Source organism: Oryctolagus cuniculus, chromosome 10 (genome assembly GCF_051225735.1).
Source record: "Oryctolagus cuniculus isolate XC-2025 breed Fujian yellow rabbit chromosome 10, ASM5122573v1, whole genome shotgun sequence".
Classification (NCBI taxonomy): domain Eukaryota; kingdom Metazoa; phylum Chordata; class Mammalia; order Lagomorpha; family Leporidae; genus Oryctolagus; species Oryctolagus cuniculus.
The window spans coordinates 112418195-112445870 of NC_142876.1; the positions used below are offsets into that span (position 1 = coordinate 112418195).

Here is a 27676-nt window from a genome sequence, read left to right on the forward strand (position 1 = left end):
GGGAATGGCCCCAGGCCCGAGCCTGGCCACGGAGGGGGATGAGGGACTGCAGCTGCGGGGGCGGGGAGGGGCAGGGTGAGTAAGCGGCCTGAAGCTGGAATTCTGACTCAGGGGCCAACACCGTATCCTCCACCCCCCTCCACCCGGGCCCTCACCCCGCCCTCGCTCCAGGCGGGGAGAAAGGGCCCCCAAAGCGGGGGAACGATTTAAGCCTCATAAATCACTTCGCCCTGAAAAAATATATTTATTATTCTTAGCATTTTGCGCATTATTTGCAGAGCGGAGGGTATTAGAAATTTCAAAACAGCCCAGCGAGAGGCAGGACTGAGCCGGGGAGACTCTCACAACTCACAGAGTCCGGAAACAGATACACGGAGTTTCCTTATCTCCAGGCTGCAGATGTCCGGATAGGAAACTCCGGCAGGAGATCCGAAAGGGCATTTTTTTTAAATCACCCAAATGAAAATACACAGTATAGGTGACTCCATGGAAAAATAATAAAGGGCAGGTTTTTTTGGTGGCCGGCATGAGTGTGTGTGTTTTATTTAAATAAGCGGGAGGAGATTGGGAGTTGGAAAGCCGCGGGAGGCTGCCCAGAGCCAGCCACAGGGAAAAGTACTTCACGGCCCTATTTTTATAAAGAGTTAAACAGAGGCCAGAGGCCGGGAGGTGGCCCCTGGACACTCAGCAAGGGGGCATCCCTGAGCCGGTGACTCGGGGGTGCCCGGTGGGCTGCTGATGAGGTCTGGCCAGAAAGAAGGACGCTGCAGCACTTCGAACGTCAGAGGGCTTTTAGTGCAGAGTGTCTGCTCTGCCAGGGCAGTCGGGTTTTCTCCCCTTGACCCGTCCAGGCGGGGGTCCCTTCCCCGGCCCCGGGCCCCGGATCCGGCCCGCCTGGCCGCGCCTTACCAGTCTCCGCTTGGGTTTGATGAGCGGCCGGTTCTGCCCGTTCATCTTGTGGTAGAGCCCACAGGCGTTGCACAGGTAGTGGCCGGTGCCATCGCGCCGCCAGAGAGGGGTGGCCGTGGCCCCGCAGTTGACGCACTCCCGGCCTTCTGGAGGGTGACAGGAGGGGAGACGAGGTCACGGGCGGGAGCCAGGGCGGGTGGCTGGGCAGCCGAGCCGGCGCTGGGCGCCACTCAGGCATGCGGTCCGCCCGGCCAGGCCGCATCTGGGCTGATTTTCAGTCCCAGACCTGGGAGAGGGAAGAACTTGGGAGAGGGTCCCCAGAACCGTTTATGGCCAAAATCCCCCACGACAAATCCTCGGGGCAGAAAGGGAAACAAGGGAGGGGGACGGCGCGGGGTCAGGGCCAGGAGAGAGTATTTACAGCAAACTTTGCCCAGGGCAGGGCGGGGGTGGGAGTCACCCAGCCCCACCTGGCTGCGCCCGCCCCAGGGGCCACCTTTGGGCCCGCGATTTCACCTCTCTCCTTTCTCCCGCCCGGTCTGCGTCCCCAGTCAGCACCCTCCGTCCTCTCGGGCTTTCTGCTCCCCGCCCAGGGTCAGAAAGAAAAGTTATCTGCCCCCAGCTGTTCTCCCCTTCCTCGGAAGCCCTCCGATCCATTCCTGGACTGGGATCCAAGCTGTCAGTCTTTAAGCAAAATTTAAAACGAAGCTCTTTCACTTTGAAACTAAGTGGCCTTTTTGTTTTGTTTTGTTTTGTTGTTGGTTTAGTGGTGCTTTTTTTTTCCCATTTTGTTGAGAGGCCATCTGGAATTCAAATAAAATGAAAACTAACTTGAGAGAAAGGACTAAGAAAATGCAAGCTGACCGGTCTGAGTGGAACCAGGGACCCCTGAGTGGAGTCGGGGCAGCGGGAGCCAGGGGCCACAGCCAGCAGCCTCAGCACAGGCGACCCAGGAAATTCTCCCCGATTCACTCGAAAATTGTCGGTGGTTCCTGTACTCAGGATGAAAGTTTAAGGAATCTTCCCCTGCCAGCTATTAACAGCAGGGCCCCCAAGCTAGCCTCGGGTGTTTGTTAATGGCCAGATTCCTAGACAAATTCAGCCTGGCCCCAGCCGGTCACTGCGGGCATAGGGGGTGCGGGCACCCGCAGCCTCAGCCGTCCGAGAGGGAGGACCGGAGGGCTCACCGGGGGATTTTGCTTGGGGCAGATCTCCCAAGGAGATCAGGAGGCATCAAAATCCCAGGATCAGACTGATTAACTTGGAGAACCAGATTCCTGAAGGCTCTGGATCCCAGGAGTGCCTGAAGCTCACACATATGCGTGTGCACACAGACACATGTACACACACGCACACGCAGCCCCGCTTCTCACCTACAGCCTGCATTCCCGCGCACTCAGTCATAAGGCTGCTTGAATTTTCACTTAAGATCTGGGGAGGGCAAGGGGGAATTCCCATTCTGGTCTGGCAGTGGCCAACTTTGGAGGGCAGGTGGCAAGGGGTGTGGGGCAGGGGATGGGGCTTTGACGGCCACCAGGGACACTTAAGAAGAAGGGGCAAAGTTTCAGGATCCCCTCTCCCCTGTTCTGAGGTTGCAGACGTCTGTCAGGGGCTGTCAGAGAGGAGCATCACCTGTTCCCAGATCCCCTCTCCAACCTCACAGCCTGCCCCAAAGGCACCAACCACCCCCACTTCCACCAAGAGCCCAGCCCCAGCCTTTACCTGAGCAGGAGCGTGCTTTGCTGCGCTGCTTAGGGGTGAAGCTGGAGGCCGGGCCGCCCAGGAAGCCCCCCGGGTGGAAGAGGCCGCTGCCGTAGTCGTGGGCGGCAGCCGGCACGTAGGAGGGGTAGGTGGAAATGGGGTGGTGTGTGGCGGGCTGCGTGCCCATGGTGGCCAGGCCCGGGCGCAGGGGACTGCCACCTTCCATCTTCATGCTCTCGGTCAGCGACACCTGGTACTTGACCCCGTCCTTGTCCTCCCCCCGGGCCGCGCTACCCCCTGCAGAAGAGGAGGCCGGGGAGGCGGCCCCTGTGGTGCTGGGGTCCGGAGACACTTCTTTGGGCGGTGTGGGCGGAAAGCCAAAGAGGTGAGAGCCAGAATGGGCCGCAGTGGGGGTGAGGGAGGCCACGGAGCTCCCACTGCCTCCCCCGCTCCCTCCCCCTGCCCCTGGGTACACGGAGAGCGGGCCCCCGGGGCCTCCAGCAGCTGAGGGGTGCAGCGGTGTCTTGGAGAAGGGGCTCACGGTCCAGGGGTTGTGGTGGTGCGCGGCGGCTGCAGAAAGGGCTGCTTTGCCCCCGTCCAGCCAGGGCAAACCCGGGCTATGCAACAAGTGTGGCCGGCACATCTGGCCTCCGGTGAGCCTGGCTGCAGGTGGAAGGAGAGTGGGTCAGGGAGGCAGGGGGCTGGGCTGTGCCCTAGACAGACACACAGGGTCACCACTCAGAAACCAGCCAGCAGGAGCCCCCTCCCCAAAGAACACCAGAAACACAGCACGCCAACCGCTAGCAATCAGAGTTACCAAGCCCAGGCCGAGGGACCAAGGCCTACAGGGAACCCCCAGGAGCCAGCTGGAAATGGGCAGAAACCCCGAGGGTCCCCAGTCTTCCCCAGGAGGCTGCAGCCCCCCTCCCTCCCCGATTTCTCAGCTGCTCCGATCCCTGCGGATCCCACATCCGGGAAGCCAACAGCAGGGCCCTCCTCCCTTCCCGCGCCTGGAGCGCGGCGCCTGCACTCTGGGTCACCCACGGGCCCGGGCTCACCGTGCGCGGGGCTGTAGGAGACGCGCGCCCGTGCGTGGGCTGGGTTGGCGTAGTAGGGGTTGCCCTGCGAGTCGAGGTGGTTGAAGAAGACGTCCACCTCGTCAGGGGGCAGCAGCTGCGCGGGCTCCATGTAGTTGTGCGCCAGGCCTGGGTGGTGCGAGTCGGGGTGCTGCGCGTTCAGCACGGCGGGGTGCGCCATCCAGCGCGGCTGCTCCGGCGCCACCTCCATGGCCCGAGGTTCAGGGTCTGGGTGGAGGCAGTGGCGGCCCTGAGCGACGGGAAGGGAGCGTGAGGGGTGCCTCTGGCCCCCGACACCCCCCTCCAAGTCCCACGACGCGGCGTCCCGCACGCCACTGGGCCGCAGCGGAGCCCTGCGGCGGGCCAGCCCCCGGCGCGAGGACAGCGCAAAGCTCAAAACGAAAGGAAGGCGGGGGAGGGCGTCCAGCCCCGCACTCTCACGTGGTGACCCGCAGCCCCGGAGCCCAACACTCGTGCACTCGGGGTAACGCACAGTGACTGGTCCCGACGCCCGCGACCCCCAACACACACACAGAGTGGCGCCCAAGGCGGGCGCTCACACTGGGCCCCCGCCCTCGGGGACACAAACAGAAACACGGACCAAAAGTTAGAAAGCCAGGTTCCCGGGCCCCCCCGCAGGGCCGCGTGCTCCCCGCGACACGCACGCACCGACGGCGCAGGCGGCGCACCGCTGACCCGGGCGCCCCAAATGCGCGCAGGAGCCTGTGGCTGAGAGCCAGCACCCCCCAACTCCCCTTCCCAGCGCACCGGTGCGCGACACCCTCAGGACCCCTGCCCACGCACAGCAGAGCGATCGCCCACCAGCTCGGCGCGGCTCGCAGTCATCCGCAGAGACCCTGAAGCTAAGAAAGCCGCAGGCCCCCTGCCGGCTCTCGAACCCCAAACTTACACGCGCAGCGCCGTGGGGACAGGAGGCACGCGGGAGCAGAGCGCAGGGGGCGCCGGGGGGCGGCGGGCCCTGGGACGTGCGTCGGGAGGCTGGCAGGGCTCACGAGGTAGGGGCGGGGGGCAGCGCGCGCCTCGGCCTCGGGCCCGCCCGGCTCCGGCCCCTCGGCATCCTCCGGCCGCCCTGGCGCCAGCTGCCGACTCCTGCACAGACATGAAGCGGGGGCCGCGCACGCCTAAGAAGCCAGCGCCAGCCAATCAGCGCCGCCTGCCGCCCAGCCTCCGCCCCCCATTGGCTGCGCCCGAAACTCCCGGGCCGCGGACCGCCGGACTGACCCGTGGCCGGCCCCCTCCGCCGGCGGGCCCCCTCCCAGCGCCCTCCCGGCGGCCCCTGCTGCCAACGCCGCCCGGGACCCTCGCCCCCGGCCAGCCCCTGCGCCCCTTCCTGCGGGCTCTTGGTGTCTTGCGACCGCTGGCCCCTCCCGGTCGCTAAGCACCAAGCCGGCCTCTCCCTCCCCGGGAGCCCCGGCCGCGCGCGCTCCGGGGTCCTGTGCCCGGGACCCCGGCCCCTGCGCTCTCTTGGAGGAAGCCCCACCTCCTTTACCGCGGGTCGCGGTCAGTCCGAGTCCAGCTCCCAGCCTGACCGCTCCTTCTCCCAACTCGGGCGCTGGCTGGGCGGCGGGTGGGAGGGCTCCGAGGGCCGCTGCGGGACAGCAGGAGCCGAGGGCCTAGAAGGCACCTGGGCCCCAAGTACGCGGCCGCTCGGGTTCTGCTTGACCGGGGGAAGTGGCCAGGCCGGCGGCTCGAGAGAGGGGGAGGCGGTGTCCCCTCCCCGGGCGTGGCCTTCGCAGACCCCCCGGCCGAACTGCCTGGGGCGAGGCGGTGGAGCCGGCCCTGGCGCCGGCGCGGGCTCGAGGGAGACGCCTCGGGCAGGAGAAGGCTTTTTTTTCCTCCCGCGGGTCCCTGAGGCGGACCCAGGGGATGGGGCGGAGGTGGCCTTAGGACTCTGTCCCCTGAGTCACCTGGAGTTGCCCTCCGCACACCTCCCGCCCCCAGGCCCGCTGCGTGGGTCGAGGGGGCCGGACGCACCGATGTCTTTGCTTCCCCCACCCTCGGTTGTACGGATTGGGGAGACGAGGGCTCGGAGGGAGCCTCAGACCGAGGATGGGGTGTGCAAGGCGCACACCTGGGGGGAGCCTGGACAGGTGCCGGTTGCCGGGGGAGGCACCGACGGCCTCCAGCCACTGTCCCCTCACTAGGCACAGCGCTCGCAGTGCACAAGTCCAGAGGGATCCCAGGTGGGTCCGGTGCTGGGGGAGGGCTGGGGTCTGGGCCACCCCCGGGAGGCTGGGGGAGGGGCGGCGGGATTGACAGTCGGTAATTGGGTAACTGGAGGCGGCTTCTCCGGCCGGGCGGCCCCGCCACCGCGACGCCGGGCCCCTGACGTCACCCGATTCGCCAGGAAATGAACTTTTTAATAATCTGAGGAGGGAGGAAAGCCCTCGGTCCCCTCGGCTCGGGGGGCGCCCAGCCGGGCCCAGCTCCGCCGGCGCGCCCCCGTCACCTCCTGCCAGGCCAGCTCCGGGCAGCGCCCAGGGGGGCGCGGGCCCTGGCTAGGGCCTCCCCCGGCCTCTGCGTCTGGCGTCAATTTGTCCGGTCCCCGGCGCAGGTAAAGGCGTGGGGGCGGGGGGAGAGGGCGGAGGCCCATTGGGCTGGGAACCGGCGCGTCTTGGGTCCTCGGGGACCCGCCTGCCTCGGCTGCCCGCTGCTCCTCCCGTTCCTCCCCACTCTGGGGCGCGCAGGGCCGGGCTAGCCCGGAACTGCGCTCCCCAGGAGAGGGGGCCGGCGTCCGCCCGGGAAAGCGCGCGGGACCCGGGAGTGGGAGCGCCACAGGCCTCGGGAGCCGGGCCTCTGCGGCCGGGCGGGGCAGGTGAGCGGTGCCCGCAAGCGGCGCGGGAGGGCCGGGCCGGCGGCCTCGCGAGCATTTCTAACTTCTGGCCTTTCGCTTGCCATCCTCCAGCGGCGCGTAACGTGAGATCGCCGCGGAGCCTATCGGAGCCTCTCCAGGACGCCGTGGCCCGGGAGATACCCCGCGCTGGGCACGGCCGCTCGCGGAGCTCGAACCCCGGACCCCGCGCGAGGCCGAGCGGCCACTGTCAGCCGGTCGCGGGGCCGGGAACGCCGGAGCCGAGCGGAAGCTTCTCGGCCGGCAGCGACCAGCGCCGCAGATCGCAGGAAAGTGGCCGCGCAGGGCCCTCGACAAAGCAGGTAATTCGCCTTTTTCTGTCAAAGGCGCGCTTAAAAAAAAAAAAAGAAAAAAAGGCAAAAAGCTCAAGGTGTGTCTGCGGAGTCTGCACTTCGAGCTCAGCCTCTCCGGGGCAGCGTCCTGGTCCCCGCGGGCGTAGAGGTGGCCAGTCCGGCTGGGTCCCCTGCCCGAGCGGAAGCCCTGCGCTGCCCGCCCGCCTGGCGCGGAGCGGACGGCAGGCCAGGGGATTTAATTACCCCGCTCGGCAGCTCAGAAAATCGCCGCGCAGAGGGGCTTAGCAGGGCGGTGAAGCAGTGCTTGGGCAGAGGCCTCGGGAGACCCGCACCGACTGCCCTGCCTGCGCGACCTGGACGTAGAGAGGGACGGGGACGGGGGCGTCCCGCCAGGTCCCTCGGGCGCTCCCGGGGGTGCTTTGGCGACTTCGCGGGCAGGCTGCTGGCTGGGCCGCGCCTCCGCCTCCGCGGGTGCTCCTGCGTTGGACGCGGGACTGCTGCGTTCTCCGGTAGGAACGAACCCGCTTGGGAGAGAGAAACCGCGCCAAGCTGCGCGCAAAGGAGGGTCTGCGCTCCTGGATATGTGGGAGTCAGACCGACCGACACCAGCGGGAGCCTCTCCTGCTTCGGCCACAAAAAAAAAACACGTCCCCGGAGGGTCGGGGCAGCCCCCAGGACCGGCTCCATCTAGGGCTGCGCTCCAGGCCTGCTGGGAACAGATTTATTTCCGTTGACCAAGTCGGGCTTTGGGGTGCCCAGAACACCGTTGGAGGGGCACGGTCCCCTCTTCGATTTTTTGCTCGCTCCCGAGGGTAGCTGGAAATGCCGGCGGTTGCCTTTGATCGCACTAAAAAGCTGCCGCTTTCCTTGCCTGGGAGCAAGATTTCTTGTTGGGGGAAGATCGAAACCGAATTTCCTAACGACCCTTTTCAAGTGATGCTGGGATCCCAGCCCGACAGGCAGAGGGACAGCCTCGGACGCTTTGCCTGCAAGCTGCGGGTACCTGGTGCCGGGTGCCTGGCTCTGGCACAGGGCTCCCACTAGGAGTTGCCCAGGTCTCCCCTGCTCAGAGCTGCCCTCCCTACTATGCCCTTTGTTTAAAGTTCGCTCATCCAGGCGGCCCTCTGGGACCCTAAGTTTGCCCTCTTTGTAACCTAATTCTTCTCGCCTTTTCCTCGGGCTAGCTAATTGGCCTGCAGTGGAGGGGCGGTTAGCCAAGGGGCTGCCCTCCACGGGGACGTTTAATCCGCAACCTAGCGGCCCCCAACTCACACTCCATAAAGCCTTGAGGGCTGTGAAGGAGAAGGTGGGGGCACCCCAGCAAGAGAGGGCCAGAATCCCTCTTGGAGTCCTCAGATCTGCTCTGTCTGCCAGCAGCTTTGCCTCCGAAAGGGTCCTCAAGGGGAGACTTTCCCTAGCAGTCCCTGCTGCTCTTTGGGGCCCAAGTCCAGCTCGCCCCTCACCCCCAATCAAAAGACCCCATCTCGGCCTCGAGGTGAGGCTCCCGGCCCTTGGTACCTTGAGTCGTTTGGCATCGCAGACACCCATTCCCGGGTTCCAGAAGTCCCGGCCCCGTGCGGCGAGGCCCCTGGGAGAGTCCAGTCGCCCCCTTTTTTACTGGGTTACAGCCGCGGTGGATCACGCCGCGTTCCTCCCTCCTCCACCAACAGCTTTGGTTTACGCCGAGCCCCCGGCGGCCCGCGGCTTGTCAACTGGTAAATGCGTTTTGTTAAACGCAATTTGTTTGCAATTTGTGAGCCCTGCTGGGGAAACGCTCTCCAGACGCCTGGGCAGCCGCTCTGGCCCTACCTGGTTCTCGAATCTCGCCTGTTGGTAAACGAATCCCAACGCGAGGTGCCTGCGTAGACCCCCCCAGCTCGTCACCGCCAGGCGTTCCTGACCCGGGGAGACGTGGCTTTTTCCAAAACAACGAATTTCCTTCCTTGTTTTCCGGTAAAGGAGCCGCCGCCACACCCGAGCCCCCTGAACGCGGGGCCTTTCCCCTCGCGGTTGGGGCAAGCCGAGTTCCAGCCTGGCTACCGCCGTAGGATTCTAAATGCCCCCGCGTCCAGACGCATCCAAAACGCCATCTACGCCTTCCCGGCGGCAGATCCCGGAATCCGCGGCGGCCCCATTCTTATTGAAATCCCACTAAACGGATTCCGACTCCGGCTTGAGGCAGGGGGGAGCCTTCCAGACCCGGCGCTCTCCCCCACCCGGACCCCAGCCTCACAGGATAAAGGACCGCGGGGCGCGGCGCGCGGGGGCGCAAGCAGGAGCGAGCCGGGTTAAGCCGCGCAAAGCCGGCGCACGGGACTGGCCGGCAGGTGCAGCCGCCGCTCCGCTGCCCGGCTCGGGCGCATCCGCCTCGGCAGCCCCGGGATGGGGGGTGGCGGAAACAAAGGCCCCTGCTCGGGGACCGGGAGGGGGGAAGCGTTTCGAGGCTCTGGAAATGCCTAGGGCTGTCGGCTTGGGGCTGGGAGAAATGGCCAGGCAGGAGGCCCGAGGCAGGCCTCCTGGCCCCAGGGCCCCGAGTATTCTCCCTGGGCATAGGTCCCTGTGCCCGGGAGTGCCAGTCGCTAGCAGGGCCAAGACGAGCCCCAAATACGGAAACCACAGGGCCAAATGGACCGTCCGATTTGGGCGCCCAGCGGGCAGAGCCGGGGACGGGAAAGGCTGGGGCCGGGCCAGCCGGGTGGAGTAGAGAGAACTTACCGAGCGCGGTGCGGTGGGCGGCGCCCCCGGGCGGACAGGGCCGGAGCGGAGGAGCTAGGAGCACGGTGCGGTGCGTGGCTTAGGCGGGCCGGGGCGCCCGGGCGCGGGATGGCGGCGCTCACCAGCAGCGCTGGGCCAGCGAGCCGAGGGGCCGCATAGCGCGCAGCGGGCCGCTTTTGTCCGCCTGCTGGGCGCTGTTGGTCGGCGAGGGTGGGGGTGACGGCAGCCAGGAGATAGAGACCTGAGCGGCGAACCCCAGAGGCGCTGGCCTTGCAGTCTCACTCGCGCTCTCGCCGCCTCTCCCTCCCCCCTGGCCGCAGCTTTTTATTTCGACATCACTTTGAGGGGGCGGGAGCGCCGCAGGAGGGCAGGAGGATGCCCCGTCCAGCCACCAGGCTGGCCGCCCGCGGGCCTCCGAGCACGCGGGGAGCACTCATCGGCTCCTCCACGCTCCAGGTCACTCCCGTCCAGTCGGGAGCGCCAGCGTGCGCCCCTGCTTTCCGGGAGTCTCTGTCCTGAGACTCCCCCAGGACCCTCGCGAACCGTGGGTACCGAGCACTGATGCCCTCACGGACACGCACACATCTGCGCAAACAGCTGATGCTGGGTTAAGATCCCTGGACAGGCCATCTGGGCATCAGCACACTCAAGGGGTAGCTCCACACTCTGGTACCCGCACAACTCCCTGGCTCCCTGGCCAGTTTGGCTAAGTGTAGACCCACCCCCTCTCCCTCTCCACCTCCACTCCAATTCCGAATTCTAGAGCGGGCCTGGGTGTTTTAGGAGTGGAGCTTCCCAGGCAGATCCCCGCACTGGAGGGAGTGGGATGCCGAGGGCTTGTTCTGAAGCGGCTGAGGCAGGGGCTGAGGGTGGGAGTCCCTACCAGGAATTTGAGAATCCCATTCCAGCTGCCCAGGGAGAGAGAAGAATGACCTGGGGATCTTGGGCCAGAAGAGAAAGTGCTTTGCCTTGAAAGTACTCGGGTGTCCGGTGTCCACAGTTGGGTGCCCAGGTGTGCCCCCAGAGAAGAGTGTGCCTGTGTCCCCCACCTCACCCCACCCCGTGGCACCTGCTGTCTGTGGTCTTTTTGGATCTAGTGGTGACGGCATTGATAAGTGTTATGTATAAGCTTCGTGTATGTGGTTAATACTTGTGCCCATAAGCACAACGCAGTGCCCGCCACATGTGTCACTGTGCCCATTTCTCCTCGTGGGCTCCTCAGGCTTTGTGTATAGGGCGCTGGACCTTGACCCCAGACTGCACAAAGGAACTATGGAACTGGGTGTGTGTCCCGGTGCCTGTGTATCTATGGAATCATGTCATGGAGAGTAGGTATTTCCAAGTGTTTGTGTGTAAATGCGTGTGTCTGTGTGTGGAGCAGGGAGGGGGCACCCTGTGTCCTTGAATTGGTGTTTTTGCTACACATGTGCACACGTATCTGGGCACATGCTACTGTGTCTGTGTTTGCTAGTATATTCCTGGCTGTGTCCGCATGTGTGCAGTGTGTTACTGTGTGTCTGGATAGCCATGTATAATTCTACTTACTAATTGATAACTGTTTGGGGGGACGGTGTTTGTATCTGGACAAGCATTAGCCCATGTGTGCATCTGTCTTTAACAGCATAGGTATGGGTGTGTGTCAGTGTAACTTTGAACTGGTGGCAGGGAAGGGGAGATGTGTGCAAGTGTGTCTGAACATCTGCGCATGACCCTGGGAGTGAATTGATGTGTGCAGGGATGGCTGGCTGTGGTCTGGGCGTCTGTATAGACGGCTGTGTCCTGAACGGGGTGTATTTCTCTACCTGTGTTTGTGGTCTGTGGAGGAGTCCGTTCCTGGGTGACACACCGTGGTGCATCCCCTGGGATCACCCTTTCTCACCAGCAGGGCAGCCCGCCAGCGGAGCTCCAGGGTGCCATTTGTGCGGGCACTTTCTGTCTGTCTGTGGGAGGGGAAGATGAGCTGATAAGGCTTATCTGCTGTCGCCAGCGCCATGCTGAATAACTGCTGTAATGAGGTGGCCTCGCTGGGACCACCCGCTCCCAAGGCACCCCCCTCATAAGGGAGGGCCGGCCAAGCCAGCCCCCTAGCCCGTTCCCAAGCCAGGAGGGCCCTGGTGTCTATGGGGCCTCGTTTCCTTGGCGGGGGTTCCTGACCTTGCATCCACCCCTCCCCCCAAATCGCACCTGCTGTCTGCCAGTTATTGGGCTGGGCTGACCAGGCCAGAGCTGGCAGGAGTCTACCCATCTTGGGTATGCGGCCAGGGGCCGGGTTTGATGGGCACCCAGCATGACACCCAGAGAAGTGGGGACCTCTGGGGTGAGAGGGATGGAGCCACCCAGAGAGACCCAAGGACAGATTTTTTTTTTTTTTTTTTTTCCCAAACAGCAGTAGTGACAGAGAAGAACAAAAGTACTGGTGGGAACGGGGGTCAGGATTGGAGACACTCAGGGACAAACAACCAGAAAGTGGCAGAAGGGTCAGAGAGATGGGATTAAGGGGACAGGACTGCTGACCCGAGAGAGACAGAGAAAGCGAGCCAGGATGAAAAATACAGAGGAGTAGAGAGCCCAGAGCGGCTGCCAGTGCTCAGAGGGGAAGGGCAGAGGCCCAAAAGGCGGGGAGACCAGAGTCGGGACACAAAGGAGCGAGGGCTGGGCGGCCTGGCCGGCCTGAGAGGGGGACGCCGGACCGCTGAGCCCGAAGGAGAGCCGGGGGAGCTGAGCGCCAGGCGGCGGCCGGCAGGGGCAGGGCGTGAGCGCGGAGCCCGCGGGCCGGCCGCGGCGGCGGCAGCGGCGGGCAGGGGGGTCCGCGCGGGGCTGCGCCGCTGTCCGGGGTAATTTTTCATCTCGGCCGGCTAATCTTTGTTCCCGGCGAAGATAATGAATAGCCAATCGTTATCTGCCCGGCTCCCGGAGGCTGCCCGAGAATGGGGTTGTACAGGGCTGGGAATTGTTTCCAAAGTGCCGCGGAATAAATGGTGTTCCTTATCTCTGCCTTCCAGATTATCGGAGCCCTTTCAGAGCGCGCACAACAAATGCGCCCGCCATCGAATGCATCATTTACCACCACAGATCCGCGCGCTGATGGGCCGGCAGATAGCCGTCCGCGGGGGGCACGCCGGGCGCCCCGGGGCCCGCGCCGCCCGCCCGCCCGCCGGGCCGCCGAGTGTGTGCGCCCTCGGGTGTGCCCGACGGGTTTGGATGCACTTGTGGGCGTGCCGGTGCGTGGGCACCGAGCAAGCAAGGCTGTGGGGGGTGCGCGCGCGCGAGTATCAGACAAGCGGGCAGCGAGTGGGCGCCCAGGGGCTCCCCCGTGGTGGACGTGTGTGCCCGGGGCCGGCGTGGCTGTCCGACCGGGCACGCGGGGTGCACGGGCGTCCCAGGGAGGGGAGACGCGGATGCACAGGGGCGCGGGTGCAAGCGCCCGCCCTGGGCAGGCGGTTGAAGAGTGCGGGCTGGGGGAAGCGAGTACGCTGTTCGCAGGCGGGCGCCTGCGCCCCACCATGTGTTCGGGGAGCCTGCACTTCCACGTGCACGTGCGTCTGCGGTGGGTCCACGGGGGTCCAACTTCCTGACATGTAGAGCCTTTCTCTGGGCTGTGCGTGGGACTGTATGAGGACATTTGTGGCCTCGGGTACCTTTCTGCCCAGGTGCATTGCCGGGGGTCGAGGAGGGGCCGTCGGGGGTCCGACCTTATGCCTGCGCGTATAGCCTCAAAGCCGGCAGTGTGACAGACGCTGGGGCGGCCGAGGGCCGTGTGCGGTGTAAGCCGAGCGCTGGGGTAGAAAACTGGGGGTGCAAGGGAGTCGCCCGGGTATGCGGCTGCCCCAGGGCCCTGGCGCCAGCGGCTCCCCGCTGGGGCTCCGCAGGCCCCGAGCCCCGCCGCCCGGGGTCCCTGCGCCGTGAGTGACACGCGCCGCCGACAAAGGCTGTATTTTTCCAGGCTCGCGCCCCGCCCGTGCGCGCGCGATGGTCCCCATGGCGACGCAGATAGCGCCGCAGCCATTTTCCCTATCTCCCGCGAGTCTATTATACGGCGGGATTAGCTCATCTCCAGGCAGGTCAAACCCAAAGTCACACAACCTGCGGCGCGGGCCCCGCCCCCCGCCCGGCCGCCCCTCCCCCGCCGGGGTCGGGTCTCAGCCCCACGACCACCACCCCCTCGCCGCCCCGGGCCGGGCTGCGGCCCATGCGCAGGCCCATAGCGCCACCTGGCGGCCGCGGACGCCCGGAGTCCGGGGTGCGAGAGCCGGCAGCCTGGGGCGGGGTTTGGGGGGGGTCCCTTCCTCGGGGTATAGGGCTCTCCGGGGCATAGGAGCTTTGTTTGGTCACTGCAGTGTTCCCAGGGCTAGACGGGCACACAGTAGGTGCTCCAAAGGTGCGTGTTGAAAGGATGGATGGATGAGCAGGAAATTCTAGAGGGGGGGACATCTGCCAAATGCCACAGCTTATTTGATAGTGAATCATTTCTGAGAATGCATCCCCTTGAATTTAGAATAAAAGCCAAACTATGTAGTGGCCCTTCCTTGCCCAAAGGTAGCGGCCTTCTTTCCCATCTCAAAACAGGTGGAATTCCCCCCCCCCCCGGGGGGGGGTTGCCTGTGTCTGCCCTGAGTGCCAGGCTCCTACCATCTCCCCTGCCTTTGTCCTGCTGTGCCTGGCCCCACCAAGCCACCCCAGCGAGCCACGGAGGACCCTCCGGACCTCTGCACCTGCCACGCTCCCAGAGGCAGAGAACACTTGGTGGCCAGTTCTCAGGCAGCCGCGGCCTCCCTGGGGCGAGACGTCACTCATAATACAAGATAATTATCCCAGGCTTGTTATTCGGCTGTGATGATTAATTGCTGTGCATGGGGCACGGACAGCAAACCGTAGAGAGCAGAGACGCGGCAGCCTGGCTGGGCTTCGAGGTGAGCTCGCCTGCCCGGCTCTGTACCACAAGGGGCTCAGTGGGCGCCAGGCCAAGCTTCACCCTGCCCAGACAGGCTTGGGGCGAACCCTGGGAAAGGCCTTGGCCAGGCGCTCCTGAGAAATGCCTCGACTGATTCTCCCCTGGAATTCTGTCATGGGATAGCTCAGACGGGGCCTCGGGCCTCCACTCCCGTCCACACCGCACACACGGCCCTGCCTTGGTGGAGGCCGAAAGCAGATTCCTGCCCCGCTCGGAGCCTCAGGCTGCGCCTCTGCAAACCTCCCCCCAGGACTGCTGTGAGAGTGAGGCAGGAGCGAGGAGACAGAAAGAGTCCGGAGCCCAGGCTTTGCACATTGGCGGCCTGAGTCTGGGGGCCTGAGAAGTGCAGCTTCAAGTACAGACTGCATTTTCAGCTTCTCTTAAAAAAAAATTGCTAAGATTGAGGGCCGGCGTAGTGGTGCCGCGGGTTAAGCCACTGCATACCACAGGAGCACTGGTTTGAGTCCTGGGCGCTCCATTGCTGGCCCAGCTTCCAGTGTGCCTGAAAAGGCAGCAGATGATGGCCTGAGTACTTGCGTGGGCCCCTGCCACTCACATGGGAGACCCAGATGGAGGTCCTGGCTCCTGGCTTCGGCCTGGCCCAGCCCCAGCCATTGCAGCCATTTGGGGAGTGAACCAGTGGGTGGAAAATCTCTCTTCATTTCTCTCTAATTCTACCTTTCAAATAAACAAATGAATAATCTTCTTTAAACATGGTAAGATTGGCTACGCTGGACCTGCATTCCTATACCACAACAGAAGGCTGAATTCTGTGGCCCCGACCCCTGGAGCTGGTGCCCCAGGTCCCCAGCCACACACCTCTGGCCCCGGGGTAGGGACTGTGTCCCTCGTGGAGACCCTGGGTACTGTGGCTGGGTTGGTTCAGGCTTTCTTCCCCACATCCATTAGCAGAACATATAACGTCTTTCTCCCTCCAGATCCTGTAAAATATTAATTAATTAAATAATCCAAGCAGCATTTTAAAATTACGTGCTAGGCCACACTGTAAGGACCTCCAAGGATACAGCCCCAGTGGCGCAGTCAGTGGAGCGGAGGAGCCCGACCTGACTCACGACCCAGATCAATGACTGATCACAAATGATAAGAATTCCAAGGGCAAAGAACCTGTACTTACTGGTGTTGAATGCAAGCTTTTTTTTTTTTTTTTTTTAAATTCATTTGAGAGGCAGAGTTACAGACCAACAGAGGGAGAGACAGAGAGAGAGAGGTCTTCCATCCACTGGTTCACTCCCCAGATGGCCGCAATGGCCAGAGCTGCACCGATCCGAAGCCAGGAGCCAGCAGCTTCCTCTGAGTTTCCCACGTGGGTGCAGGGCCCAAGGGCTCGGGCTGTCCTCTACTGCTTTCCCAGGCCACAGCAGAGAGCTGGATTGGAAGAGAAGCAGCTGGGACTTGAATGGTGCCCATATGGGATGCCTGTGCCACAGGCAGAGGCTTAGCCTATCATGCCACAGCACCAGCGCCTGAATGCAAGCTTATCTGCAGAGGCATGGGACAGGCCCCAGGCCGGGCAGTGTGGTGTGGAATAAAGTTGGGTGCAGTCACCATGTGTCGACAGCTCAGAGCAGTACAGAGGCAGACACTTCAGTAGAGTCTGTGAATACCAGCCGTTGAGAACCGGGACTGCAGGGTGCTTGTGACACCAAACTGAGGCCATCATATGCAAAGAGTACCCACAAATCACTAAGAAAATATACATACAAAATGGGCCAAGGGCACAAGCAGAAAACTCATTAAAAAGAAAATAGAAATGGCTCTCGAATGAAAATGTATTTGATGTTACCCAGAGATGTGAAACTTTAAAATACCGTGAGATAGCTGAGGTGAAGGGAGACTGTGGTGGTGGCTGTAACTCTATGAGTTTACTCCAGCTCACTGGTGTACACACAACACAAGTGAACTTTTACATTGTGATGACTACACCACAGTATGACTGTTCTAAAAAATGAAGTCCACTGAGATATCACTTTATACCTGTCAGTATTAACAGATGTCAAAACATTCGATGATGTATTGCGTGCCAAAGGGGCTGAGGGAGGGGCAGGCTGGTGGGGGCGTCCACTGGCACACTCCCAGTGGGTGGGCAATGAGACGCTGTCAAACTTTCAGATCTGTTGTCCTTTTTTTTTTTTTTTAAGGTTTATTTATTTATTTGAAAGGCAGAGTTACAGAGAGGCAGAGACAGAGAGAGGTCTTCCATCAAATGTCTGGAGCTGCACCAATTCGAAGGCAGGAGCCAGGAGCCTCCTCTGGGTCTCCCACGCGGATACAGGGGCCCAAGCGCCTGGGCCATCTTCTATTGCTTTCCCAGCCCATAGCAGAGAGCTGGATCAGAAGAGGAGCAGCGAGCACTCAAACCGGCGCCCATATGGGACGCTGGCACTGCAAGCGGCGGCTTTACCCGCTATGCCACAGCACCAGCCCCTGTTGTCCCTTTGAGAAAGGAATTCAATCATGGAACTTGGTTGGATGCGCTGTTACATCTGCGAAATGCAGCAGGAGCTCCGAGGCTGTGACCAAAGATGGGAAAGGAGCCGTTAGTGTGGAGGGGCAGGGGACGCTAGTGTGGAGCAGGAGGGCGGGTGCCCTGTGTGCTGCCGCGGGGTGTTGGGAAGACAGGACTGGCGCGAAAGCACAGGTGTGAGGGGTGCCGTCCTGACGAGCGGCCGAAGGAGTGATACACAAATGGTTGCTGACGTATTTGCACGAACTCTCTTGATAGAAAAGCAGAGGCGCTGGTGACAGTGGTTGAAATCTACAAAAGGCACTGGGCCTAGGTGGGAGGAAGATTCGCCTGTGTCCCCTTTGATGAGTGTTGAAATTATATAGATAGAGGTCGGTAGGTAGATACACACACACACACACATACATGTTACATGTATAGCCTCTATGTTCAAAGGTTAAAATCCAAAGCAAAAACTTTGCAATGAATAAATGTGGGGCAGGCATTTGGTGCGGCGGGTTAAGCTCCCACTCAGAACACCTGTGTCCCGTATGGAAGTGCCTGGCTCCAGTTCCGGCTGCTGGGTGTCCCATCCAGCTTCCTGCTAGTATGCCTAGGAGGTACACAGGATGGCTCAAGTACCTGGGCTCCTGGCCACCCCTATGGGAGACCCAGAGAGAATTTCTGGTTCCTGGCTCCTGCCTGCTGCAGCCCCGGCTATTGTGGCCAGCTGGGGAGTGAACCAGCAGGTGGAAGAGTGCTCTCTCGCTCTCTCTCTCTCTTTCTTTCTCACTGTCTATGCTTCTCTGCCTTTCAAGTAGATGAAAATAAATAAACTTTCAAACAAACAAAGAAAGGAACTTTGGACCCAGGCTGCTGACCCATCTCTGGGTGCTGGAGACACAGATGATGGTGGCACATTCTTCAAAAGAGAAATCGTGTGGCAGTGACATTGTGTGTGTCTGTGTGGAGAGGTGCAAGGGATATGATGTCACCGTCGGAGAGAGGACTGGCAGAATTTTAACCACGAATATATTGTTTATGGAAACGAAGTAAAAGCATGGAAACACAAATGGGATTAAACCTTCTAGAAGATTTTAAAACAAGATCAGGACAAGATCTTGGATTGGGAAACTTAGGAAATGTCAGTTCTCCCATATTTTCCATTTAAATGTAATGTAATTCAAATTGAATACCAAGAGGACAATTAAAAAAAACTGGATAAAATGACCTCAAAGATTATGTGGCAGAATAAATGCCCAAGAATAACCAAGGAAAATTGGAAAAAGAATAGCGTGGGGGTTTTGCCTTACCGGAAATAAGAAGGCACTCTAAAGCCACTCTAATCAAATCAATATGGCACTGGCAGAGACATAGACAATGGAAAGGATGGAGAATGTGAAAATAGGCCCCAGTGCCTGTGAGCAGGTGGTAGATGCGGGTATCTGTGAGCGTGTGCTGTATGACAAAGGTGCTGCTTCACTCGGAGGGAGGAGGCGGACGAGCAGGTCCCTGCTGGCACCAGGAAGGCCATGTGCAGGGAAATAAAGCTGGACATCTCGTAGGCATTCAAACACATTCCAGATGGGTTACAAATTTCCATGTGAAAACTAAAATGACTGACGACAATCTTGCAAAACAAGATTCCGAGAGAAGGAAGAGCACGTGCCAAGGCCAGAGGGTCGACAGGAGGCCCCCCCCCCCACGGCTGGGAGGAGGGCGCAGCTGCAGGGCGAGTGGGGAGCGCAGGGGTCGGGGCGCATCAGTATCTATAGAGGTTCTCGTCGTGTCTCTGGATCCCCTGTGCGGCTCCCTGGTTCTTTTTCTTTCTCTCAGTGCATGTCTTTATGCTACAAATTATTTCCAAGAGGCAAACTTTGTATTACTCCCCAGATGACGCGTACCAAGGGCTGGTTATGTGTGTTCTGAGTCCCATGGAAATAATGTGGCGACTGTTAAGAAGGAGAAAAAAGTGTTCTGGAATCACTTATTTTTTTTTTTAACATTTTTTTTTTATTTGACAGGCAGAGTGGACAGTGAGAGAGAGAGACAGAGAGAAAGGTCTTCCTTTTGCTGTTGGTTCACCCTCCAATGGCCGCTGCTGCCGGCGCGCTGCGGCTGGCACATCGCGCTGATCTGAAGCCAGGAGCCAGGTGCTTCTCCTGGTCTCCAATGCGGGTGCAGGGCCCAAGCACTTGGGCCATCCTCCACTGCACTCCCTGGCCACAGCAGAGAGCTGGCCTGGAAGAGGTGCAACCGGGAAAGAATCCGGCACCCCGACCGGGACTAGAACCCGGTGTGCCGGAGCCACAAGGCGGAGGATTAGCCTATTGAGCCACGGCGCCGGCCCTGGAATCACTTATGTTGGCATGTGGGCCCTCCCCCTGCCCTTCTTGCACCCCCCAGACATCTGCCATTCCTGCGTCTCACCACTTCCCACCAACACTGGGGCCACCCCGGCCCACACTGCCATCATCTCTCCCCGGGGTTCCCGCCACAGCCTCCCCACTAGGAGTCTCCCGGCATCCCCAAACCCAGCAGCCAGAGGGCTCCTGTGCAGACGTGAGTGCCGGGCTCACTCAGGAACCCACATGAGCTGATCACTCACTGCCTCTTTGATCTCACTCCATTCACTTTGCTCCACTCCAGCCCAGTTGGCTTCCTTCCTGTTTCTCGGACAGAGCTGGCACATGGCCACCCCAGGACGTTTGCACTTGTTCCTCTTACCCCTGAAGGCACATGGCTCCTGGATGGATAGACCTCAGGTCCCCTCCGATGTGTTGCCTTCCCAGAGCCTCTCCCCGTCAGCTGTGGGTGACTGCAGGCTGCAGATGGTTCCTAGAGACCCTGCTGTCTCCAGGCAGCGGCTGAAAAGAACCAGCAGCCTTGGAGCCAGCCGTCAGGTGTGGGGCTGATCTCCAGGTTCCTGCAGCTCCCTAACAAGATGGAGGCAGCACCCTTGCCCTTCCAGGAGTGAATGTTAAGATCCAGAACATGTCGTGGTCCAGGGCCAAGGCCGCGCATTCAGCTAAAATCCTAGGGAGAGGGGGAAGAATGGATTTGGAAACTACCACAAATCCCTCCATCCTTGTGACGACTAGTATTAATTTGAAAGCCTTTGGCTCTGAACACCCGCCATGTGCCAGCTCCCACGAAGCTGATCACCAGATTGAGCCGCACAGGACGTGGCTGAGGTGGCTGGCGCATGCATAAAAGTAGCAGACCCGCAGTCCATGCTGGCTTCCTTTGCTCTCTGGCTGCCTGTCCTGCCTCTCTCTCCAGTGGCCCTTCTCTGCCCCCACCCTGCAAGGATGGGTCTCACCTCTAGGAAGAAGCCCTGTTCTGTCCTCTGCAGGGCACCTGTCGCAACTGAGTTTCCATATTTGTCCACCATCCATCCACCTCCGTCTAACACAGTGTGAAGAAGAGGCCGGATCCCCAGGGCCCAGCCGGGAAAGCAGAAACCACTGGAAAGTCGGAAATGTAATTGAAATGCTTCCATTCGGGGACAGGGTTGTGCAGGAGGTAGAGCTGCTGAGAACAGGCGGGCAGGGGCAGCACAGAACTGAGTAAAGGAAGCTGTTCCCTCCCCCAGGGCTAGAAAGAGAGAAGCGCAGCATCCACTCCAGTGGCAGCTGGAGCCACAGAGCAGAGAGAGCCAGCCGGCGGAGCCACCCGAGACGGAGCTGAGCGGAAACTCCCTGGCTGCCCCCTTCCTCCCACCCGCCTGGTCTCCTGCACCGGCTCCCATTGGCTGAATCCACCTGTCAGGTAGGTCCCCGTGATGCAGAGCGGAGGTGGGGGCGAGCGGGACTGAGGACTAACCCTAACCAGACCCAGGAGGTGGCACTGGGACCTCGGATGTCTCCTCCACCCCCAACTCCGGAGCTTTGCAGACCTGGCCCAGCGTGACGCAGGCTGGGGCTGGGGCTCTCAGGGGACCATGACGACACCAAGGGTCCTGCTTGCCCGGGATCCAAGCGTCAGCTCCTCTTGCTTCAGCCCCTTCCCCGGGGACCTGGGGCTCTGTGTGCTTTGCCTTCGAAACTGCGCAGGGTGCAGCCCGCCTGCGAAGGCTGTGAAAAGCTCTAGGTGTGCCTAAGGGGACTCCCACCCTTGGCAAAGTGGGGAAGCCTTCGTCCAGATGCACGTGCCGCAGGAGGAAGCCCAAGGATGGGCGGACAGGCCCTGAAGCCGGCAGGGAGGCCTGGCACCAGAGCAGAAGGCATGCACATGGCTGGTGGGCGTGTGTGCTGGGGACCACACTTTGGCAGGGGTGTGGCCGCCCTAGCAAAGAGACGTGTGCGCACCAGCTCGGCAGTTCCACAGGACTCACAACAGCCACAGAAATGACCTGGCCCACGGATAACACGCCCACACACGGCCCACAGGTGTGGCACAGCCGTGTGGAGAAAGGAATCACTGTAGCCATGCAGGAGAGCACCACACAGCAATCAATGCCAACTCCCCAGTGGTGCCGAGAGAAAGGAAAGCAAGCCATGGGCTGGGCGTTTGGTGCAGCGGCTCAGCCGTCGCCCAGGACACTCACGTGCCACGTTGGAGTGCCTGGCTCAGTCCCCAGCTCCGCTGCTTCCGAGCCAGCTTCCTGTGAGTGGGCAACCCGGGAGGCGGCAGGCGAGGGCTCGCGTGCTTGCGTCCTCTGTGGGAGACCCAGATGGCCCAGATGGGCTGGGCCAGGCAGAAGCCAGGAGTGTGACCCTGGTCTCCCACCTCGCCAGCAGGGGTGTTTGGGCCATTAGCAGCTGGATTGGAAGTGCAGCAGCAGCTTTAACTGCTGTGCCTCAACACTGGCCCCCATGATTTCACTTTAATCGTGTTTACAAGTCAGTATGACATTTCTGCGTTCTGTATTTTCACACTCAACGTTTGTACAGAGCATTGCAAATGCAAAACTTGGGCACAGACACTGAGGGGGTGACCCCTGGGGGTCTTCAAGAGCAATGCTGGCCTTGGCCTCCTGGGGAGTGTCGGGACATGTGCAGTTCCTCACCTGGCCCAGATGACCCCTCGCGGGCTGCTGTGAGGCCGGGAGGGATCCCAGGACGTGGCCTGACTCCGGGCTCATGTACAGTAAGTGGCAGGTGTTCAGCAGGATCCTTGGCGGATGGCCCTTATCTTAGGAGTGGATAGAGACCAGGCAGGGAGGGGGCGTTGCACAGGGGAGTGTAGCTTTTGGCTACCACACTGGCGACTTAATCAGGGATTGTCACAGCTGCCCGGTGGCACCTACAGATGAGCCTCCTCTTGGACGAGAGAGCAATTGGAGGCCTGTTGTCCTTTTTCCCCACGTCACTGGGCAAATTGTGTCCTCCCTCACCCCAAGCTGACCTGCCCACAACCTAGACCCCACCCCAGCCACTGAGAATGGGACCGCATTTGGGGACCAGGAATGTGGGCTCCGGTTGGGCGCACATCCAGAGGCTGCTGGGAGAATCCCAGGGAATGCAAGACATTGAACGCTCACGGGGCCCGGCAGTGCAGTCCTAGGTATCCACCCAGAGAAATGAAAACACAGCCCCGGGAAAATGTGTGTGCCCAGGGCTCGTCATAACGGCTAAGAAGTGGAAATAACCCAAGTGCCCATCAGCTGCTGAATGGGTTAACGAAGCGTGGCCTGTCCATACGATGGGCTGTCCACGCAATCCAGCTGCGAAAGTGACCTGACACTCAGGACCGCTTGGAGATGCTACGTGATTGGAGCCGGGCACAAAAGGCCGTGTGTGATCCACGTGTGTGCAGTGCTCCTAACCAAGGCGGAAAGCGAAGACGCTGCCTGGGATGCTGGAGTGCTCGGGTTCGAGTCTTGGCTCTGCTTCCTGTTCTCGCTCCTGCTAGTGGTGTACACCCTGGGAGGCGGCAGATGGTGGTTCAAGTAGCTGGGTTCCTGCCACCCACCTAGGAGATCCAGACTTAGTTCTGGGCTCCTGTCTGTAGCAGGCACATGGAGAGTGAACCAGTGGACGGAAGATTCTGTTTCTGTCTGTTTATGTTTTTCTACCTTTCAAAGAAAATTTTTTAAATGTTTTCATTTTGGGGTTCCGGCATTTTGTTGTGGCAGGTAAAGCTGCCTGTGATGCCAGCATCCCTTGTGGGCGCTGCTTCATGTTCTGGCTGCTCCACTTCCAATCCAGCTCCCTGCTAATGGCTTGAGAAGGCAGTGGAGGACGGCTCAAGGGCTTGGGCCCCTGCTGCCTTTGTGGGAAACCAAAGGAAGCTCCTGGCTTCCAGCTTTGGCCTGGTCTAGCGCTGACCATTGTGACCATTAGGGGAGTGAACCAGCAGATGGAAGATCCCTCTCTCTGTCTATCCCTTTCTCTATTTCACTGACTTTCCAATTAAAAAATATTTTTAAACAATGTTTTAATTTTTAAAAAATTGGAGAGGGGATTTTTTTTTTCAGCCAGATTTGGAGTTTTTCTGATAGCGTAACATAATCAAAAATTTAAATATTCCCCTCTTTATTATTTTTTTAAAGATTTATTTATTTATTTGAAAGTCAGAGTTACAGGCTGGCGCTGCGGCTCAATAGGCTAATCCTCCACCTTGCGGCGCTGGCACACCGGGTTCTAGTCCCGGTCAGGGTGCCAGATTCTGTCCTGGTTGCTCCTCTTCCAATTCAGCTCTCTGCTGTGGCCCAGGAAGGCAGTGGAGGATGGCCCAAGTCCTTGGGCACTGCACATGGGAGACCAGGAGGAAGCACCTGACTCCTGGCTTCGGATCGGCTCAGCGTGCCGGCCATAGTAGCCATTTGGGGGAGTGAACCAACAGAAAAGGAAGACGTTTCTGTCTGTCTCTCTCTCTCACTGAGAGAGGTCTTCCAGTCGCTGGCCCACTCCCTAGATGGCCACAACGGCTGGAGCTGCACTGATCTGAATCCAGGAGCCAGGAGCTTCTTTCGAGTCTCCCACTCGGGTGCAGGGGCCCAAGGACTTGGGCCATCTTCTACTGCTTTCCCAGGCCATAGCAGAGAGCTGGATCAGAAGTGGAGCATCCGGGACTTGAACCAGCGCCCATATGGGATGCTGGCGCTGCAGGCAGAGGCTTTACCTGCTACACCACAGCACCATCCCCCTCTTTATTACTTCTAAAAAATAAATTGCAGGGGCCGGCAGGTTAAGCTGCGGTCTGCTGTGCCAGTGTCCTGTGTGGGAGACCCAGAAGAAGCTCCTAGCTCCTGGGTTTGTTCTGGCCCAACCTTAGCCATTTGCAGCCATTTGGGGAGTGAACAAGTGAATGGAAGATCTCTCTCTTTCTTTGTCTCTCCTGCCTCTCTGTTAACTCGGACTTTCAAATAAATAACTAAATCTTTGAAGAATTGCAAAATATTTGAGGTACACAAAAGGTGAAATAAAATAATATTTAAAAATTTCTGTACCCAACAGCTAACTTCAGTATTCAAGTCTCACCAATACAGTTGAAGCATAGGAATTTACTACATACCAAGATAAAATATGTGACCTTGGAGTGGGAAGGAATTTTATAAGTGTTGCAAGGAAAGCAGAAGCTATAAAGAAAAAAGATTGATTTATTGAACTATTCAGAAATTCCAACTTCTGCCTCATAAAACATACTACAAACAAATTTAAAAGACAAACAATAGATCGACACAGTATTTGCCATGTCTATAATGAAGTAACAGCCGTATCTATAAATGCAAAGCATTCCTAAAAATCAATTAGAAAAAGCCAAATAACCCAATGGAAAAACAGGCAATTCACACGAGAAGAGAAAGAATGGTCAATAAAGATTTGAAAAGGAAGCATGCCCTCATTTCTGATCTAATAAGTGGAAACTTAAGGAGACACCACTTTTCATCGGGCAGATTGGCAAAAGCCATTTGCATAAATAACAAGAACCACGTCATCCATCCCACGGCGACAGCAAGCAGGTTCTCTTGGACACGGCTGGTGCGAGTGAAAGTTGACGCAGCTCCTTAGGAAGGGCAGCAGGATCTAAATTTAAACTGCTCACATCACAAACACGCGCTCAGTGATACAGCACGCAGAGGTGCAAGCACGTGGGAGAATTAGTGCCCGGCCATCACTTAAAGTGGCAACAGTAACCAAAGCGGCATCCATGTCAGTTAACAAGCCTCTACAATCACCCACAGCCTTTGGAACAGACGCCTCTAGTATGCAGATGCAGGTAGGGGGCAGGAGTGAGGGCGGTTATGCCCGCGGGGCAGCCGGTCCCGGGAAATCTCTGTACTTCCCTTCCAATTTTGCAGAGATCCTGAAACTGCCCTTTTTAAGTCCAAAAAACCAAGTTACAGAACAGGGGTGGGGAACATCCAGCCCACAGGCCCCCTGAGAGCTGCAAAATCATTCGTTCTGGCCCTGCCACGGCGACCGCAGGAGGGACTCGAAATTCAGTCAATCTGTAGCAGGTTATTTTTACATTGATCATTTTGTATGGCCTGTGACTGCTGTTATAATATCCAAATGGCCTTTCAGAGAAAATATATTCCCCATCCCTGTTATAGAATAAAGGATGTATTGTGGTTCCATTTGTATTAAAACACACACACACAGAATATGATGCTGTATAAAAGTACATTATGTTGGGTGTCTCTGAGTGGCACTGTTTGAATTGTAATGGCATTACAAAAAGCATAGGATTCTTGTAATCTAAAAAAATAAACTTTCAAAACCCTACAAATAGGTTTATCATCAGACCGAGTACATTTCCTTCTATTCCAAGTTTGCTGAGAATTTTTATTGCGAAACTGTGTTGAAGGTTTTCAAGTGCTTTTTCTGCATCTTTCAATAGTTATAATACAGCTTTCTCCTCTTGTTGTATTAATACAGTGAATTATATCGGTTGACTTTTGGATATTATATGAACTTTGTATTCCTGGGTTAAGCCCTACCTAGAAATTATGCATTTTATTTTTTCTGATATTTCTGTATTTAATTTGCTAGAATTTTGTTAAAGACTTTTTCATAAGGGATTTGGGTCCATAGTTATCTTTTCTTGTTATGCTTTTGTCTGTTTTGGTATCAGGATAATACTTGTCTCATAAAATTAGTTTAAAAGTGTTCCTTCTTTTTTTTAAAGATTTATTTATTTATTTGAAAGTTAGAGTTACACAGAGAGAGGAGAGGCAGAGAGAGAGAGAGAGAGAGAGAAAGAGAGAGAGGTCTTCCATCTGCTGGTTCATTCCCTAATTGGCCACAACGGCCAAAGCTATGCTGATCTGAAGCCAGGAGCCAGGAGCTTCTTCTGGGTCTCCCATGCAGGTGCAGGGGCCCAGGGACTTGGGCCATCTTCCACTGCTTTCCCAGGCCATAGCAGAGAGCTGGATCAGAACAGGAGCAGTCGGGACTCGAACCAGCGCCCATATGGGGTGCCAGCACTGTAGACAGCGGCTTTACTCGCTACACCACAGCCCCGGCCCCCCTTTTTCTAAATTATGAAATAGTTTTCCTTAAATGATTTCTTTGTGGAAGGGTTTTTAGTGGCAAATTTGGCTTCTTTAGTTGGTTTAGGGTTATTCAGAATTTCTGGTTCTTCTTGGATCAGTTTTGGTAATTCATGTCTTTCAAGGAAACTGTCTATTTCATCTGAATTTGCAAATTTACTGGTACAAAGTTGTTCATATTGTTTCTTTATCATCTTTTAAGTGTCTGAAGAATCTGTGGTGTTGTTCCCTCTTTTGTTTTCTGATTTTGATGAGTTGTAATTTGTGACTTTTTTTCTTGGTCCATTTAGTCTAAGAGATAGGCTTATCAATTTATTTGCCATTAAAAAACATTTCTTCTATTTATGTTTTATTATTTCTATTTTCCCTTTGATTTCTGCTTTTTAATTTCCTTTTCTTCAGCTTACTTTTTGCTTAGTTTGTTATTCTTCTACTTTCTTTCTTTCTTTCTTTCTTTTTTTTTTTTTTTTGACAGGCAGTTAGACAGTGAGAGAGAGAAACAGAGAGAAAAGTCTTCCTTTTTCCGTTGGTTCACCCCCCAAGTGGCCACTACGGCCATTGCATTGCGGCCGGCACACTGCGCCAATCCGAAGCCAGGTACTTATCCTGGTCTCCCATGCGGGTGCAGGGCCCAAGGACCTGGGCCATCCTCCACTGCCCTCCCGGGCCACAGCAGAGAGCTGGCCTGGAAGAGGGGCAACCGGGACAGAATCCGGCACCCCGACCGGGACTAGAACCATGGGTACCGGCACTGCAGGCCGAGGATTAGCCTAGTGAGCCGCGGCACCGGCCCTTCTAACTGTCTTAAGATTGGAGCTTGGATAACCCCGTAATCTGAAAAAATACTCAAAAGTATATCTGGTAAAGGCTTATATCCAGAATTTTTAAAGGGGGGGGGCACTACAACTCAACCATAAGACAACCTACTTGATTACTTTAAATGGACAAACTATGTGAACAGTCACTTCGTAAAGGAAGATCTGTGAAAGACCAGTAGGAGCCCAGGAAGATGCTCGGTGCCATCAGGGAAATGCATTGAGGCCGAAGTGTAGAAGACCGACCACAGCAAGTGCTGAGGGTGGGGGGTGGCACCTGCTGTTTTCATACTTAGTGGAGATGCAACATGGGACAGCCACTTTGGAAACCAGGATGGCAGTGTTTTACAGTTAGCCATTATTTACCATGCTATCCAGCCATTCCTTCCCAGGTTTAGATAGATAGATAGATAGATAGATAGATAGATAGATAGATAG

General features: G+C 58.4%; 1 protein-coding gene, 1 long non-coding RNA gene and 1 pseudogene across 34 annotated transcripts in view; 2 read left to right on the forward strand and 1 right to left on the reverse strand.

Annotated features, from left to right (window-relative positions):
• GATA2 (GATA binding protein 2) overlaps nt 1-9861 on the reverse strand; it is a 13486-nt gene extending 3625 nt beyond the window's left edge. Inside the window, exons 1-4 of one of the 4 annotated variants that reach the window (XM_008260327.5) lie at nt 9567-9861; nt 3669-3936; nt 2632-3273; nt 910-1055 (exon numbers count right to left, since the gene is read on the reverse strand). In XM_008260327.5, coding sequence (XP_008258549.2) covers nt 910-1055; nt 2632-3273; nt 3669-3897 — 1017 coding nt within the window. In that variant the 5' untranslated portion in view covers nt 3898-3936; nt 9567-9861. Of the gene's footprint in view, nt 1-909; nt 1056-2631; nt 3274-3668; nt 3937-4596; nt 4797-8369; nt 8605-9566 lie in introns of those variants that run through there. The other 3 variants (XM_051851780.3, XM_002713156.6, XM_008260326.5) reach the window with 3 other exon arrangements.
• Nucleotides 5462-27676, forward strand: part of LOC103349169 (uncharacterized) — a 34017-nt gene continuing 11802 nt past the window's right edge. For 3 of the 29 annotated variants that reach the window (XR_016215025.1, XR_016215031.1, XR_016215024.1), the window contains exons 1-3: nt 6014-6261; nt 6613-6860; nt 20577-20752. This is a non-coding gene — a long non-coding RNA (uncharacterized LOC103349169). Of the gene's footprint in view, nt 5891-5929; nt 6523-6612; nt 6861-16676; nt 19544-20336; nt 20465-20576; nt 20753-24384; nt 25675-27676 lie in introns of those variants that run through there. The other 26 variants (XR_016215014.1, XR_016215016.1, XR_016215017.1 and 23 more) reach the window with 21 other exon arrangements.
• LOC149124420 (uncharacterized) lies at nt 10009-16652 on the forward strand (annotated as a pseudogene). Its single transcript, XR_016214599.1, has 2 exons — nt 10009-13127; nt 13436-16652. The product of XR_016214599.1 is annotated as an uncharacterized LOC149124420 (transcript).